The sequence below is a fragment of the Apostichopus japonicus genome, chromosome 2 (genome assembly GCF_037975245.1).
Source record: "Apostichopus japonicus isolate 1M-3 chromosome 2, ASM3797524v1, whole genome shotgun sequence".
In the NCBI taxonomy this organism is placed as follows: Eukaryota; Metazoa; Echinodermata; class Holothuroidea; order Aspidochirotida; family Stichopodidae; genus Apostichopus; species Apostichopus japonicus.
In genome coordinates this window covers 23,495,599-23,513,603 of record NC_092562.1, presented here as the reverse complement: position 1 = coordinate 23,513,603, position 18,005 = coordinate 23,495,599, and the positions used below count along the sequence as shown (strand labels likewise).

At 35.3% G+C, this 18,005-nt stretch overlaps 1 protein-coding gene across 6 annotated transcripts in view; it reads right to left on the bottom strand.

Moving 5' to 3' along the window:
- LOC139982824 (uncharacterized) overlaps positions 1-18,005 on the bottom strand; it is a 220,871-nt gene that overhangs the window by 74,028 nt on the left and 128,838 nt on the right. For 5 of the 6 annotated variants that reach the window (XR_011798390.1, XM_071995967.1, XM_071995958.1 and 2 more), the window contains exons 13-26: positions 17,420-17,534; positions 16,741-16,814; positions 14,473-14,714; positions 11,995-12,082; positions 10,987-11,063; positions 10,758-10,794; positions 9,851-9,948; positions 8,092-8,217; positions 7,282-7,430; positions 5,282-5,417; positions 4,720-4,842; positions 3,861-3,951; positions 3,104-3,180; positions 2,497-2,631 (exon numbers count right to left, since the gene is read on the bottom strand). Coding sequence is in view for 5 of the 6 variants with exons in the window: in XM_071995967.1 (XP_071852068.1) it covers positions 2,497-2,631; positions 3,104-3,180; positions 3,861-3,951; positions 4,720-4,842; positions 5,282-5,417; positions 7,282-7,430; positions 8,092-8,217; positions 9,851-9,948; positions 10,758-10,794; positions 10,987-11,063; positions 11,995-12,082; positions 14,473-14,714; positions 16,741-16,814; positions 17,420-17,534 (1,568 nt within the window). In the remaining variant the exon portion in view is untranslated. The remainder of the gene's footprint in view (positions 1-2,496; positions 2,632-3,103; positions 3,181-3,860; positions 3,952-4,719; positions 4,843-5,281; positions 5,418-7,281; positions 7,431-8,091; positions 8,218-9,850; positions 9,949-10,757; positions 10,795-10,986; positions 11,064-11,994; positions 12,083-14,472; positions 14,715-16,740; positions 16,815-17,419; positions 17,535-18,005) is intronic. The other variant, XM_071995940.1, reaches the window with a different exon arrangement.

The window sequence follows — 18,005 nt, the reverse complement described above, 5'->3', positions numbered from 1 at the left end:
TGGTCAGGCAACTACCCACCAAGTTTGAATGTGATCGGACTTAGAGTTTAGGAGTTGTACTTGATTGGCCAATTTGACCTACACTGACCTTTGGCCTCGATAACCACATAAGTACTATTTTAAACTTTGTCCCATCATTCTCTACATATCTTGTGGTTTAATGATTTTTTCCTACAGCAGAAAATGGATAAAAAAACATTTTTTGACCTCAGACCTTCCAGACAGCACTTGTCAGGTCACCTACTCACCAAGTTTGAGCTTGATTGGACCTACGGTCTAGGAGGAGTCCATGATGAACTTTATTGATCATTCACAAAAACACACTCACTCATACACTTTCTCATATTTCTGATGTGGGGTGAAGTACGATATCTCATCTCACTATACGTTACCTTTAGGTAGATGAGACAATTAAGGGGAAAATAAGTTTATCAGATACAATGCATTTGAAATGCAAGATAAATGAATTTAAAACAGCTGTTTACATTTACATTCCATTGATACCAGACATTCCAAGTATTATTCAAATACCCTGGAAATTGAGTCACTACCCTAGATACATTAAACAAATGAAGGTTCATTAGCGACTAATTAAGCAATTCGATTTCAAGCCTTACACTTCTCTACCCAGAGTTCTAGAAACTTTTCATTTTCTTTTTTTTCATCACATGAAAAACCCATACAATTACATTACTTTCCTCACATGAAAAAAACAAACAAAACGAAGTTTCAAAATATGTTTGTCATTTAAAGTAAATACGATATGATATGACTCATAGTTGACAAACAACGAGTTCTGTGTTAGAAAATATATTGGAATTTTTGGCCCCTGGGATGTTCTTCAGCAATACTGGCAGAGGAATGCAAAAAAAAAACAAAATGTTACACAAAAAAAGGGATGTTAGATAAATACTGGTGGCACTGATGGCATGAGTACTGAATAATGCACGACTATACAGAAAGCAGATTAAGGAACAAAGTAGAAGAAGAACATATTATGCATGTTTGCAGAACTGATAGTTACGTTAGGGGTCCCAAGTCTTTGTTGATACCAGTGATATGAGATTTAATACAAAAAATCCAATCAATATCTTTCTGTTTATGTTCAAATAATGATTTGAAGACAAAAGCAATTAAAATACTAGTTTTTGGTTTCGAGGGGTGTCTAGGAAGATTAAAATGTCAGAAATGGGGAATCCTGCAAAATTATCACGAATATATTTTTTGTTATTATTTTAACATAAACAGAACTGAGAACGTGTTTCACCTACACAATTTCCCTCTTTGCAAAGAACACAGTAGAATATGTAAATCACATTGTACAAATCACAAGAGATGAAGTGGGGGGGCTCTTAAACCATCATCAACATTGGGAATTTTAACCATAGTGTTGACATCAAGGTTTTCCGAGACAGCAATTGCCTGCCGCGGTGAAAGCTGGTGAGAAGTCTAGAGTACATATATAATGTTAGGGCGGTCATTTCTGTCTATAAAGAGAGCAATGACAAATGAAAAGGACAAAAAAAAGGAACAAAATAAATTAAAACAGAATAAAAGAAGATGGAATGAAAAAAACGACACATGATTGCACAATACACTGATCTAATAAGGAACAGAAAATGATATTACTACCGAGTGAGAAGCTTTCTATAGATAGCAGGCAACTTGACTTTTTGAAATTGCCGGTTACCATAAAAGTAACATGCAACCAACTTTAACTTGAAAAACAAGTAAACAGATAGAAACCAAACAATGAAAACAAAAAATGGGTAACTATTGACCCAAAAAGGGATTTCAGGATAAAAAGTTAGAATCATGCCATATTGCAACATGAACACAACTCACCCAAAAGCTTTAGTAGAATGCAGCGTAATAAAGCAAATGAGAAAAAATGAAGAAAAAGTAATAAAGCTTTCTACACTTTGTGACGAGTATAATTGTCGGTATTACAAGTTTAAAAATATAATTGGATAAATTGAGCTGTTTCCAATGGACAGGGTATCAGATTAGTTTCATGTTTGCACTATATATTATTTCACTTATCAGTATCTATTACAGCTTGACAATACTTGTTTTCACATGCTTCTTCACATATAACATAATTAACAATTTTGCCACTGGTGAGGGTTGTGGGGGGCGGGGGAGGACTGGGTGTTAAAATGGATGAGTAGGACAGGGAAGCAAATGACCTCTCCAACTAGAAAATTTCCATGAATAATAGAAATTTAATGTTACTAGCAAATGAAAGCTAATATGTAGTCATGGAAACTGGCTACAGATATGGAGATGTTTCACAACCAAACTCCTTGAAATTTGCACACTTTGCATGTAGAGATGGTAATGTTAAATAAACACCAATAACCTCTCCAGTCTGTGAGTTTAGCTTAACAGTTTGCACAATTCTAGAGAATATACTTCACAATTGAATAAAAACTACTGTTAGTGTAAAGAGTCCCACAACCCGAGCATGCATCAAATTCAAAACAAGATTGTTACCTTGTCTTCTAGATCCAGTTTATTCAACATAACAATGACGGGGCACTCCCAGTCTTGAATGAGACACCAGAAGTCCTCAACTGTGTTAGGCAATGGGGATTGTGTGGTGATGAATGCAGTCCTCTTTTTTAAACTCTGTTAAAATGGGAAATCATAGATAGAAGTTTCAAGACATCTTGTATTTGTGAATTTTATCAGGTAGAAATTGATTTTCCTGCCTGTTAGTAAGGGATACAATTGGTCTTATGTATGAAAAAAAGACTGTAAACCATAAATGCTCCCTTCTCATCTATCGTTGGTTTGGTTATAGCAACAATTGGTATTTTCATCTGTACTTAATCCACTTATTCCATTTATCCATATATTTGTCTACAATACATTCATTTCTCAAGGGTATATTGTATCATGATACTTTGATACACTGTTCCAGGCCCTTGTTTGTCTCAGATTTTCCTAAGTTGAGGGTTTGCTCATCTTGAGCCATGGTATCAAGTTGGGGCCCCTGGCCCTTTGATGGGTTGCCAAATATTTCGGAGGGTCGTCAAAAAAATTAGAAAAAAATTAAACTGTCAATTTTTTGTGGACATTAATTAGAACCACTACTCACTCGATATCCAGTGGCATTGATGTAATTGGAATAGCCTGAGCTGGTCTCACTTGACAGGAAGATACTGCCCTTGTCATCTGCAAGATAACAAACTTTTGTAAGTCTTTTGTTTAATGACTGTATGTTACCAGGTTTAGAAAGCAGGCGAAAACATTGAAAGTGAAGCATTAGAAGTGACAATGAGCTACAAATCATGAAACTGGTGATATGATCTGTAAAGGAGCAATATGAGGCAAAAATATTAACCCTGATGAGGTATTAGACATAACTATGAGACATGAATTGGTAATGTCAAATTAGTGTTTATATGCAAAAAAGATCGGTAATGAGGCATCATCAATGACCATCATATATCAATATAAGTATTGACTTGTTGATGCTAATAGTAAACATAATGCATGAGGTATAAACAGGAACCAAGGAGAAATTTATCATTGATGAAGACGCTATGAGCTTTAATAGTTGTGAAAATGAGGCATAAAAGAACTTAAATAGGAGATGAGACTTTATTTATCTTAATTTATGTTTTAAAAGAGACCTTCAGAAAAATCGAAAACAGAGTTATATATAAGCTTGGTAGGTCTGGACAACCAAATACTGCAAAAAGTACTAATAAAGATTTAATAAATGCAAAGCAATGGCTCAGGGGAAATGATTGATATGATTTCATGAGGAAATGCTAATTTTTGTGTCCTGATCTGAAGAATTATTATATCATTTAATAAAATACCAAACGAGAACTGTAAATATGATTTACTTGGCTCTGTTTCTTTGAAACGGATCTTCTGTGAGTTATCAACATCATCAATGTGCCTTGTCTTTCCTCTGATCACTACCCTATTGAGGAGCTGCAAAAAGACAGAAATGGAGCATCTGGTTTGGCATGCTATCTCCATTGTAACTATTTAGGTCCTGATTTCACATTTCAGAAAATCTGTCCTCCATTCTGAAGTATGGAGGAGGGGGAGGGGGCAGGGTGTGGTTGGTGTGCTTAATATATTTTAAAGTTGCAGATAAAATGGCGATCTTTCTTTCTTTTTTGACTTTCTTCCTTGCACTACTCTCTTCGGGAGCTGCAACAGACAGTAATGGAGCTTTTTTCTTCTTTGCATTATGAGAATCCCCCCTGGCCCCCTCAAATACTATGTCAGGCCGTAGCTTTAATTATTATCTTTCAAAGGCAGTCAAATTAAGCCCCATGATTAACTGCTGATGCCCATGGTATGAATCTACATGTTCGAAAACATCTCTCAGTGAACTATCCTTGATCCCTTTAACTTAATGCCTTAAACAAGCTCTAGAAGAAGTAAGGTATCAGCTTTGTTGAATAGCAATAGATTCTTTCCTCCAGAAATGTAAGCATAAAGCATTTTTTGCAATAAAAACATTAGGAACTACCAGATAATGTATGGCATCAGCTCTCGAAATAACTCACTACTCACATTAGAAAGTAAATATGCTCAGGAAAATCATTTAAATGACAGAAAAGATGACATTTTTGGATATTGGGGCTGTGATCTTCTACTCACAAGCAGTGATTACTTGTTTAGTTCTGGTCAAGCAGTTCTGCTTGTTAATCAATTAAGGAATGACAACATTTCACTAGCTTTACTTACATCAAACTCTCTTGTGAGGGCATGCTTTGTGTTAAGCTGAGACTCAAGATTTTGCACCGGAATTTCTGTGTGACTCGTGAGATAAAAATCGACTAGACTCTCGTAGATGAAATTATACTGTTTCTGTAAAAGTGGAAAGAAAGTTCCTGTGTGAGAAATATTTTTCTTTTCATTTAAAAAAAGAGGTACAATTAAGATGAAAGGTCATTTCCTCAGGCATAACACATCTAATTACACATAATACAGCTTACACAAAATTATTTCACTTTAATGACCTTCATATCAGAAAATGTCAATTTGTTAAAGGAAATATTTCAGTTCTGAATGGTAGACAAGGAAACAATCCTTGTCATTGAATGTTTTATTTATTATATCTTTGTTATTACTCAATTAGATCTGATATTGCAAGAAGCAAAAGCGAAACCCTAAAACATATTACACTTCTCGTCAACTACTATTTGAAAACAACTAGTCAAGTTAATAACATAATTTTGTCACTATAGACTTATAACTATCAGACAAGATTAATAATATATAAGAATCAACTCAGAAAGATGTTTACCTCTGTTTGGACCATGTTGATCCTGTTCTTTCTAGCCGTCTCAACGAAACTAAATACGTTGATCTCTCTCTCTGTCTTGATAACTTCCATTAAACAGTAGATGGAGATGAATGTTCCAGTCCTGCCAACTCCAGCACTAAGGAACAACAGAAGAATGTCATCAGCATTTATGTCACTTTACCATTAGTATACTGCTTGTAAAATCCAAGGACAAACTTAAAGACTTGAACCAGCTGTCTCTCAGCATATTGATGAATTCCACCACAAAACATGACAATTATGATTTCCAAATCCTGGCCATGCCAAACCAAGAGGATAAAACTTTACAAAAATATTCTGTTACTTTACTTCAATGGCGTTTGTAACCACCCGTTTACCATACTCCATTATATCAGAGGCACGAGTAACAGCTTTGTGCTAGGGTAGGGAGGGGCTAAGGTTCTATGCCATCTAGGAAAGAGATCTAATTGGATAGGTTGTCTCAGAATAAATCCCACAGAAGTGTATGTGTTTGAGCCCCTGCCATATGAAGTGTTTTTAAGAAAAGTGTTTGAAAGAGACGTTTCTTCGCCCTAAAGGGGCATCTTAATTTCTAGAGACCAGTCAAATTAACTTGCTTAATCTGGCCTGTACTTTTGGTAAAGAATATTACTTTCCAACCAAATGTAAGGGCATGTGTGACATATGTAAAGCTTTGATGCAGGTATCCAAACCAACAAAAGATGACACAAAAGAGAAAAAGGAATAAGTGATAACAGCCGTAACAGGATTTCATATGATACTAACAGAGCTGACAGGGACATTCACAGAGTTATGCTTTTCGTTGTATAACATGGTATGTAATGCAAATTGAAGGCTAGAGTACAAGTTTAAAGAAGCTAAATCTGACATGATGCCTTCATGTGTTTGTCCTTTTGATACTTGGAAACTTGTGTTGACCCTGGGATAGGTACTTTCTGATCTCATGCCAAACTTGTAGTAAAAAAGTAGTACTTGCCTATAAACCTTAATTAAGACACACTACATTTTCCCAGCTAGGGTGGGGGGGGGGGGGAGGATGCTGGATGGAGAAAGGAAGATGCTTTACTGAGCACTTGCAAAGTTATCATTGAGTTGCTTAGTAGTGTTGTAGTAAGTTGTTGTGTATGTTTCAGAGTTGTCAGAAACATGTCAGGTAGGAATAGTGAACAAATATAGACATATTTTTCAAAAGATTATAGTACAGTGGAAATCTACAGTACTGTGTTACACCGTAATGCAAACTTTTCTATTTAAAGCATTACAAGCCAAGGAGGCCATAGATGTAGCTCTGTTGCTACTGTAGTTTAGCAGTAACCATTGAAATATACTAAACCTTTAATGCCGATTAATCTACAGTATGCAGTAATTTACACTTAAATTGATGTCTGTTCTATCTTTGACAAGATTATATTCTGGCCACAGTTCTGACTACAATATTCTAACAACCCAGTACACCAAGTTTCATAGTTTTAGTTTACTGGAGTACTGAAGCCTGAATTGCAGAGCAATTTCAGTGAAGCTAAATTCAAGAACCTGTACTTATAAGCTATCACAGCAGGTACTATCTGATTAATTTTAATGTTGCAACATTTTACATGAAAATATGATCTCAAACGTGACTGGATAAATGTTAATATTGACTAATCTGATGACTATGATGAAGACTTCAAGGTAGGAAGGTCATGCGACTTGGCCATTCTGTAAAGTTGCTGGTCCATGGAAACCTTAAATTAAGTTGTATATACAACTTCTTTTAAGCTTTTGCATAGTTTTAACATGTTAAATAAAATATCTGAGAAAGTTATCAGTATGTATCAGTATGTAAAAGATCCAAATCAGTGATTTCAATCAATGATTTTTTTTAAATCAAGTTAATAACATCGATGTGATTTAAATCAGCCAAGCTTGATGAGAGGTAACTACTTTTACCTTTACTTTAAAATCTTTAATTCGATAAAAGAAAATTTAGACAGGTTTACCTGCAGTGGATCAGAACTGGACTTTTCTTATGATTATGGAGAAGCTTTGTGTGTTTGATTAGTTCCGTAATAGGAATAAAATCAGTCGGTACATCCATATCTGGCCATGTGGTATAATGTAGCTGATATACAGTCTGCATCTTGTTCTCCTGTGTGTGAGAAGAAGTTCATTAATTAACAATTGTTGTATACTTATAGTGAACAATTTGGTAGATTTTTGTCAACAATGTTTTTGCTTCTAGTGTGTTAATAGTCAAAAGGCATAGACATCAGCACCCTGCTATCAAAATGTGGGGTCAAAGCCAGTTTCATCTGACAGTTCTAATTATAGTGGAAAAGAAGCTGCAAATAGAATCTGAATAGGCAGTTAATTGCACTGCTAACAAAATCATTAGCCTGTTATTCTCTTGGCATACAAATTACTACTGACTAACAAGAAATGCAAATATACATTGAGCTTTTTCGATGAGGTAATTAATAGCTATCTTTGATGACCTCAAATGACTTTGACCTTCTTACCAAGCAATCAGTTTCGTCTAGAAATTCGTCTAAGCTCCTCTTCAGGAGACATGTTTGAAACCAAGGTGTCAAAAATGCACAGACATCCGTTATTGTGACTGCGTAGGTTAAAGTTGGTATCGAAACCAACAATTCTTTGCTTAAATATATAAAAAATGCTTCTAATGAAGCTCAAGTGAGCAGACACTGGCCTTACATGTAAACAATAGATATGTAACAGTAATAAACTTCTTCAACTGCTATTTCTAAAGAAAAGTGATCTGTACAAAGTTGAAACTATTTAAGTTTTACATTGACAACTTGCAACTCCTTGACATCAAAATCAGCAAAATGTTCTGTGGTTGCCCAGGACACCACAATAGTTCCAAAGGACTTGCTTCCTCCTTCATGATTTGGCCAATACTGTGTGCAACGATCCTGTACCAAGAAGACAAAACATGTTAAAATTTAGTCTTCACATATTTGGACATGAAAAGAGTAGGCCTATCCTATAAGCTTTCCCTTGAAAATTTGTTACACCCACTATAGCTGGATCTGTCATTTCTGAGACTGACAGCCAGAGACTCATCGTTTTTTTTTTGTCCATTGCATGAAAAAGAACACGAAGGATCAGAAAGTGCATGCACCTAGCCTGTTTTCCTCCCACTGAGCTAGCTACTTCCTATTTCTGGCGAATTAAATTCCTCAAGCTGTAGATTCAACGTTGTCAGAGGTTTCAGTTTCTGACCCTTGTACATAGAGTTACTAAGTCCTTGAGAGAAACTAAGAGCAAGAAAGCTTACAAATATAATTGATGACATTATGTTATCATATATGCAATGATCATGTCAGGGTTATTATATTTAAACATCAGCATTGTAGCGTCATGTATCTCAAAGAACATCACAATCAAAACAGTAAACATTAAAAGAAAGTTAAAGGTGAAGGTTTACAGTCTTTACTAAGACCAAACTTTCACCCTTGGCCATTGGTAACTTGACACACCTTCACACCCATTTGTGCCCAATTCAAACAGCCTCAGTCTCTGGCAGGGCACTACAGCCCACCGCATCAATGTGTCCCCTGGGTGATCCAATAGGGTGCAGCCAAAACCAGCACATGCAATTATATTTTCAAGTGACCTTGTAGGTTCCCAAGTTTTCATACAATTGGATGAATAAAGGCCAATGAAGATTAAGTTTCTCGCCCAGAGACATAGTATTTAAATGATCTGCCCTGAACTTGGAACTATGTCAGTAATCCTTACATCATTAAATACACAAGTTGTTGCCTGTGTGAAAGAGCCAAGAGGATTTTGGGAATGATTAACAGAACTTTTGAAACAAAGGAACATGTATTAATGTTGCAACTTTATAAATCTCTTGTTCTTCCGCACTTGGAAGTTGCCATTCAAGCTTGGAACCCATATTTAAAAGGTGATATAGATTATCTGGAAAAGTACAGAGAAGATTTACAAGGATGATACCAGTTTTGCGGCATTTGCCGTACAATAAAAGACTTTCTGCTCTAAATCTCACTACATTATCCACCAGAAGACTAAGAGGAGATTTAATTGAAGCTTTTAAATTTATGAAAGTTTTGATAAAGCTAGCCCTCAATTATGGTTTGAATTTAGCGACATCTCTTTTACTAGAGGCCATTCAATGAAACTGTGCGCAAAATATTCAAAATTGAATGTACGCAGACATATTTTTTCGGTCACGGTTGTATCTGAATGGAACGCCCTTCCACAGTCTGCCATTGATGCTACCAGTATTAATCAGTTCAAGGGACTTTTGGACAGACATCTGCAATGTAGGGGAGTTGCAAGAGCTGAGCTCTCTCTCCCTTCTTCATCCCACACTACATCTGTCTAGTGATGAGGTGTGGGATACAGGTGAATATATCATTGAGTTAGACATTTGACCACAATGCTAATACACAGTGATGTAATATGAGCCTTCATCACCCAAATGATCTCACACAGATAGCTATAGTATTAATCCTTGATCCACATGTAGATACATATTGTACATTAGTAATGAAGAATACGTGGAAGGGTTTGATTCACCTTTCCATACTCTGTAAGGTTTGTCAACATCACGATGGTGGACACTTTTTCCTGCCAAATCAACCTCCAGAAATCATTCAGAGAAGCTTTGTTTGGAGCTGTCAATAATCAAAGACCAAAAATGATTTGTCTTAAAAGTCAATGTGATCTAACTTTGTCCTTTCCTTACTGATCAATCTATGAGTGACACACAATGTTTGATCTTTCTGGTGATAGTTGCGATGTAAATAAAGTAAAATTTACATATTTAAACACACAGGCTATTTGCAGTATTAGTTTCCTAACAGTTTTTTGGCTCTATGTGTTGTAATTAGGGCAGACATGTACAGCTTAATATCTAAAACCATAATTAAACAATTTATTGTTTCTGTGTTTCATTTGCTTACTATCTGTGCTTCAGGTTTAAATGTACTATTCAACACTAAAGAACTTCAGCAAACAACAAGGTATTTTCAAATTTCTGTAAATTTTCACTCCAAAAACACTACATCATGGATAATTATCCAGACATTTTGGGATGAATGAGTGAAATAAAAGAAGAGGTGGATATTATTGATATCAAAGTTACTGTAGTAACAAAAACAAACTTTCCCATAGCTGCTGATTATTTTCCCATAATTTCTGATTATTATATCACATCTATGATTTGAAAGATATAACAACAAATCCTTGCTTGAAAATTAAACCAAAATGTAGGACAAAGTACTAGGTATTTTCATGAAAAAGCAAAACCAGATGGAGATCCCAGCCTCCCCCTCCCAGAGTGGATGATCGTCAAAGTGCTATGTGGGTTACTTATTGTTAGTTACGAGCAAACCATATATTTTAATGTCAAGGAACTTAATTCTTAATTGCCAGCAGAGATTTCCTAAAGCATACATTTTAATATATAAAGTGCTTACATTACCTTGAGATGCAATTAGGGAAGTTTCACCACGCTGGTCCTGCAAAAGAGACAATATGCATACTATAAATATCCATAGGCAAAGGTTCTTGTTTTGTGAAGGACATAAGCATAGGATGTGTGGATATATCCTTACAATTAAACCTGTGATATAAATCTGAGAATTTTCATATTTACATACAAAAATATATATTTACAAGAAAAGTGCAAAATTAATATTGATTATTCATACCAAGATGTAAGATGCATTGTAGTAATCTGAGTCCGGTTCTTCCATAAGTTTCTCCAGGACGACACGGCTGTGGTCATCTGCAATGTGATTATATAATACAGATAACAGACACTCACTACAGTAGCGTCCAAACAACTGATGTACCAAAACTGATAAGAGTTTTGACCTGTATGAACTGCTAATTTCTTGTTTAAAGTTTATAACTTTACTTGCTACAAAAAAGTTGTGAAGAATATTTGTTACTCTTTCCATTGAACCTAGGCTGTCTTCCTTTTTCCAGAAGGGAAACTTAAATGTTCTTACAGCAATTTTCATAGTGTGCCTAGTTTATTGGAGGTCTGTCCTCTTTGCTTCATAAACTAGATAACGCTTATATGTATGACAAAGCTGAATGATCACCATCAACAAAATGATCTGCTTCACGATTTAGCAGTCAAGCAATATCTACAAAGGTTTTAGAAGTTTGTCACAAAGCGTTAAATAACTACCAAAGTTTAAAGAGAGTTAATATTTCAAACACCTTCAATTAATTCATTTGATTTAAGGCATTAAACTGAGAACCCTGATTATTTTGGTGCAAAACGACAATCAATCAATCAAATTGACAAAGTGCATGTTTAAATATCAATTTAGATTAAATATGGTTGGTGCCTTTGATGAATCTCAAGGTCTTTAATGTGTATAGATACTTAGATAAATGCACTAGATGTGTGTGTGACGTTCAAAATTAAAACATAGGGTATAATTAGATTCTACTCAATGTTGTCAATAATAATGTTTCGCATTTAAGCTTGAGGTCTTTTAGTTTTAATATTGAATGACAACTTTAATCTTTTCAATAAATGAACTAAAATATAGCCAATGAAATATAGATCCACACAAACCTGAATCTCCGTTTCAATTCAGAAGATAAAGTCTTCTAGATGCACATATATAGCTTACATGACAAAGCTCATATTGTGACATAGATGTTTATAAACAAAGAGATTCATTTAATTGAACACTTACAGGTAAACATTTTTCTGAATCTGTTCTTCTTCCTGTTTCCCTCTTTATCTCCAACAGTCCAAGGACACTGTTGTCCTTTCCTCAAAAGCTGAGAAAGACACAAATTCAGCTTAGAGTTTAGACTAAAAAAATGATATAAGATTAAAATATTCTTATTTTTAAAATACTAACTTTTTTTAGACCACCAACAGCTCCAAGAGAGGGTTTCTCTCACTGAAAAGGTCCCTGGAATCATAAAACAGATTTTTCCCCCCATTAAATCACAAGAATAATGAAAAAAAGAAGAAAATTGTTTGTCATCTGAAATGAAAATCCATACAAACTGATCAAAATTTCTTAGAATATATCATGTCACACAATTTAATTTCTGTACTTCTATGGTAAATTGTTACTGATTGCTGGCAATGCAAAGAATAAGTGAATGTTGGGTGAGTGCATTGAAGAGGGGGCGGGGGTAATTTCCTCTCATCATCTTATCATAATACCTAACATTGTGCAACACATGATTATGCACTATTGCCTTGAAAAACCTCAACAGTTCAAAAATGCAAACTACATTTTTGCAAGACCACAAGTACAGTAAATAGTACAGAATTCTTTTCAAACGTTTACTAATAAGGTATGAATGTCAGAAAGTTGCAATTGCTTTTCTGTTACCAGTTAAATTCCCCCTCTCAATCCCTTCTTTATTCCCTTATTTTTCTTATGTTTCTTGGCCTAAGTCTTCAAATTATTCATTTTCAAGATATGTTACTTCCTGCTAAGACTCCGCTTTGGGGTACAGCACAGCAATTCCTTTGGTATTGTAGCAGTGTAAACCAAAAATTCTTTGTCTATCATCACCTCTGTGAGCCGTGAGTGAGTAGACCTAGATACCATAATAATTAAGCTATTGTGTGTTGAAGGAATGGCCTTGAACTTGGCAATTCTATAGTGAAGGTATTGCTTTGCTCTCCCTTTTAACCTTGGTTACTGATGCATTATAAATATTCCTTTGTTAGTAACTCCTTTCAAATTGTCATGACTTTACAAAATTACCCTCTTTCCTTTTGATGAAATTATCAACTACATTTAGAGGTCTGTATAGTCTACAGGCCTGAATAAAAGCTATATATTCTGACGTTTGTACAATAATACAGTATTACGGCTAAAGGAAAGCAGTGTCTATTCAATTTAAAGGCTCTCCGTTCTGTTGCAGTTGTGTTAGTTGTAGTAGGCTCATTGAAAGTCAATTAAGCAATGTACAGGATCAATGGAACCTCCTCCAATAGCATTGACATATTCAGTGTGGTTGATGTGCTTTGGCTCATGTGTTGAAACAAATATTTAAATAATTCATACCAAGCTTTGAATACTACAGTAATGTAAGCTTTCCATCACATATCAAGTGCAAGTAGTCCCAGTAGGTATATTCTACCACTTACCTCATTAAATAATTCTGCTCCCAAGAGCACTTAGTAAACACTAAGTGAATACTTTTCCTAATGTCCCAGGTATAGATGGAAAGAAGGGTATGGGATGTCCACCATGTACCATTATACTACAATATGCATGTCACTACACTACTTTAATGCTGACAACTTGATGTGAGCGACTCCTACCAGTGACCTCTGCAAGTTGACAGATATACTGACCACCTGCTGTGGACGATATCCACCAGCAACTGTCCTTACCTGATATCTACTTAGTTCCACACACACTGTAGATATATATTAATAACTATTGTAAAAGAGAGTCAGACTTGGTACCCGATCGAATAAACACACCTCAATATATTAGGTTTACTTCCTCTTACATGTGTTCTCATACATTGCTAACTGCAGTGAACATGGCAGAGTACTCAACAGAAGATGTTGAAATGAATTGGCTTTTAGAGGACTTCCCTCCACATGTATATATCCAGTGGAAAATCAAATAAATCAAATCAAATCAAATCAAATCTAAGTCTTGAAGACTAAGCAAATACTTAGTGAACTTCAAGAATTTTACGAAAGTGGATTGAACAGAAGTTGAACCATGAGTCAATAAGTCTCAGCCATGGCAGTTTCTAGTACCTTGAATTTATAAACAACTTTAGATAACAGTTCTATACATCTGGAACTAATACAAACATGCAAGTCAGTAACAATTCAAGAACAAGATAATGCCTTAGTCACCAACAATTTCACCGAAGGGAAGTTTGTGGTCGCTTGCCCTGCACCACAAGCAACATTAAATTGAATGCATAAAATGCCGAGACATATTTAGCAAATTGATACGTACATTGAAGCAAATAGTAACAGCAATAAACTCCAGGCAAAACCTCTCCCAACCACCCCATCCCCCTCACACCTTATCTGCATTTCAATAGATAGCCTTCTCTATTACCCTAAGCTATGGGAAGGATTTTGGGTGTTGCTACATATGGTATATTTAAATCCCTAAACAGCCACACGTAACTGGGGTGAGCCGGCTAAGTTTTCAACAATAGTGCCTTACCTGGAATTCTTGCACTAAGTTTTGCTTGTTTCGTCTGAAATATTCTTCTAGATCAGACACAAGGATTGACAATGGTAGATTGGTGTACGTTTTATCTGAAGGGCTGATTGGTGGATCTTCAGATTCATCCAAAGTTGTGACTTGTGGTGAGTTTGAAGGAGGACTTGTCGTGCCATTTTTGGGTTCCAGTTGTACAATGTCAGGTACCTCGTACGTATTGTTACCAGAGTTTGGTTTGACTGCTGTTTTGAAGTGATGAACATTTATTTGGAAATAAAAGTAAACAACAACATAAACCAAGACAAGGCATTAAAGAAGGTAAATAAATGCCTAAGCCATTTGAACAAGTTACTTAATAAACAAACACTATGAGACACATGTATATTATAGCAGTCAGATGATTATAGAATGTCTTATCCAAGATGAGGACTATTGGCATCACATCTTAAGTTTAAATAAGATATATGTTAATCTTGTATATCAGGCAATCATTTGCAAGTTTAATACATAAAATTGCAATAAAGCCTAAGATACATGGAAGCATGGCAGAGTATGACATTTCAATGTTAAGTTTTGGGACCGTCCCATACATACAAACAGTTACTTATTGAGGCAAACATGTGTTCTTGTGACAGTATTTATATTTGGTACATCGCCCATATATAGTGTTAAAATCAAATGGAACTGGGACCAGATCCCTGGTTACAATGTATGCAAGGAACTGTTGCTTCTGATTGGTACCCCCAGCAAAGACATGGCTGTATAGGGATTCCCACCAACTATGGGCTGGATAGCTCAGTTATAAAAAGCTTATGTTTATATATAATCCTGCAATGTTACACATCTTCAGCAGCTGTTGACACTGCACCACCATATTCTAAAGCAAATAATGGTATTAAAAGTGATTATGTTGAATGTGATCCAAATGCCTTAATTCATGCTAGCTGCCATCTTCTCAGCCTGAGAGTGTAATGGAATGCTAGGGACCTCTTTTTCTTGATATGATCAATGCTGTTCTGAAGGGATATATCCATGGATGCAATCAAAGAGATATGTCCATAATGGAAAGTGTTATGAAGATGGTGTAGTCCTGAATGTAAATAAAGTCATGCACGTGATGATGTGATAGCACACATAGTTTATGCGATTTAAATATCGACTTAAAGAACTTTCTCATATTTGACAAGTCCAGTTTAGCCACTCTTGTGATGATACTCTGAAGTATATCAAATTGATAAACTGATAACTGCAATGAACATTATATAAATTTCATGTTTACAGCTGCTGCAACATTAAACACATTTACAACAGCCACATGAACAAATTATTTGGAACATGGATTAATATTTCATAACATCAGCCAAAGTTCAAACATATCGTTTAGAATATGCATGGAATAAATCTTTGGTATTTCCTCATATCTAGTGAACCTTTGTAAATTTCAGAAAAATCACCCTAACTTACATATAAGGTTGCTTGGGTAAGTTGGGTTAGACATTAAAAAATGTCACCTTAAAGGGTGTGAAGACTCGCGCACAAAGAAATGTCTCATGCCGGTAATCTGACCTAATTTCAAATGGGGTGTAACAGAAGAGTTAGACACTACCATCGATTCCAGAAATAGTCACACAGCAACGGAAATTTAACTTTTTCAGAGCGCGGCACGCGGTTTGGGGTGAGTGTTCAATGCCTTTAAGCAGTAATTCAAGGACTACATTGCACCCAGAAAAAATTTCGCTCTTGGCCAGGCCAATGTAACTTTAGCACTTAACAGGAATTCTGATGATCATAGCAGATAGTTATACATTATTAGCTTCATGTAAGCAGTGGTGCATATCCTTCAATGCAAACACAGTGGCCGCTATAAAAACAGGGAAATTTGCAGTCTTTGGCAATGGGTCATTCTCACTACAAAGATTCAAGGTTTTCGATTAAAACTATCTTACTCAACTTTTAAGAATATTTTATGAAGGGCAGATAACATGTCTAGAAACAAAATGCTGAGCCAAAGGAATGATGACATCATCATGATATGTGATACTGTTCTCAAGCACCTGGGCTACTGATTCACATTAACAAGCTGAACAGTTTGCAGGCTAAAGAGTGTCTTATGACAAAAGATTGTTATGTAAAAGGTATGTTATGGTCAAACTGCATCTACTAAAAAACATAAAAGAAGAAAGTTGTTAATGATTTTGACATTCACTCACTGGACTTTGTAAAATTACTGAATGATAACTAGAAAACATGATACTAAACAGACAATACCTTCATCATTGGTGGAAACAGGATTGGAATAGGAAGGTGTGAAGCGGGGCTGTGGTGGCTTTGAGGTCTTTCTCCTAGAAACAAAGTAATAAACAAAAGGCAATATTCTTCCTTTCTGTTGAACATTGTTGCACTTTAACTACCATTTCAGAGAATCATAGCTATGTCTGATGTGTCAAACATGACTACAATTATTGATTATTGACAGATTGCTACAAATTGACAGAAACAAGAAAATTGGATGAAGTACAGAAAGACTAGTAATAAACACCAAAACGGAATGAGAGCAGGACAGAAAGGCTGTTGAAAAGGAGATGATAAAAAAATTAAAGGTCTCTTTCGACTGGCCCGATAGTAATCATGATTCTATGCTTGATAATGCAAATCATCTCAACTCAAATTGTAAGACAGAGTTTTGCTACCCTAGTGCCCAAGCTTAGAACTCCTATCATCAAAAACTGGAAAAGTTATGAAATCTACAAGTCATGAAAAATGTTGCATGACTTAACATGCACTGCTGTATAAAGCTACTAATATTTTTTCTGTCTACTTTATGCCAAAAAAGTAAAAACTTTGAACTTGATCCTTGAATTTGCAAAAGAAAGAAAGACAAAAAAAATTTAAGAACCTATTTGATATACTTTGTTTTTATTCAAGTTTATCAGATGATTATAGTTACCTGTAGGGAATGTAGACAACTATGAGTAGTATGATGATCAAAAGAACTGTCAAAGGGATGCTGACGATCCAAGCATTATTACTGGTTGGTGGTACTGGCTGATTCTCTGTTATATCTAAAGTTATAATTAAAAAGTGACCAACTGCACTGCACAAATTATCATACAAGGTAACTACTGTTCTTAAAGTTTCATCATAACATAATAATTAGCTACATACTCCTTTAAAGTGGCTTTAGCATAACCAACATATAAAGTTATATTGTTGCAGGGAAAATTCTTTACAAGGGTCCCACACTTTTAGTCCCAGTAATTTCGTCCCAACCTTGACTATCTTGCCCAGCCAGCTGGAAGGTCAGTGTCATGCAATGTAGGTTGATCTACTGTGCTTATATACTATTATGTTAATGAACTGCATGCAGTACTCTCTTTGATAAACAAGACCTGGTGTTATATGAGTTTCTATTTTTGTAAGTGTTCTAAAGGCTGCATGGAACAAATTAAGTGATCACAATTAATCAGTAGGTTGTAGTTCTTGCACCATCAAAAATGACTTTACTTGATTTGGGTAAGTTGGAATTTTTTACT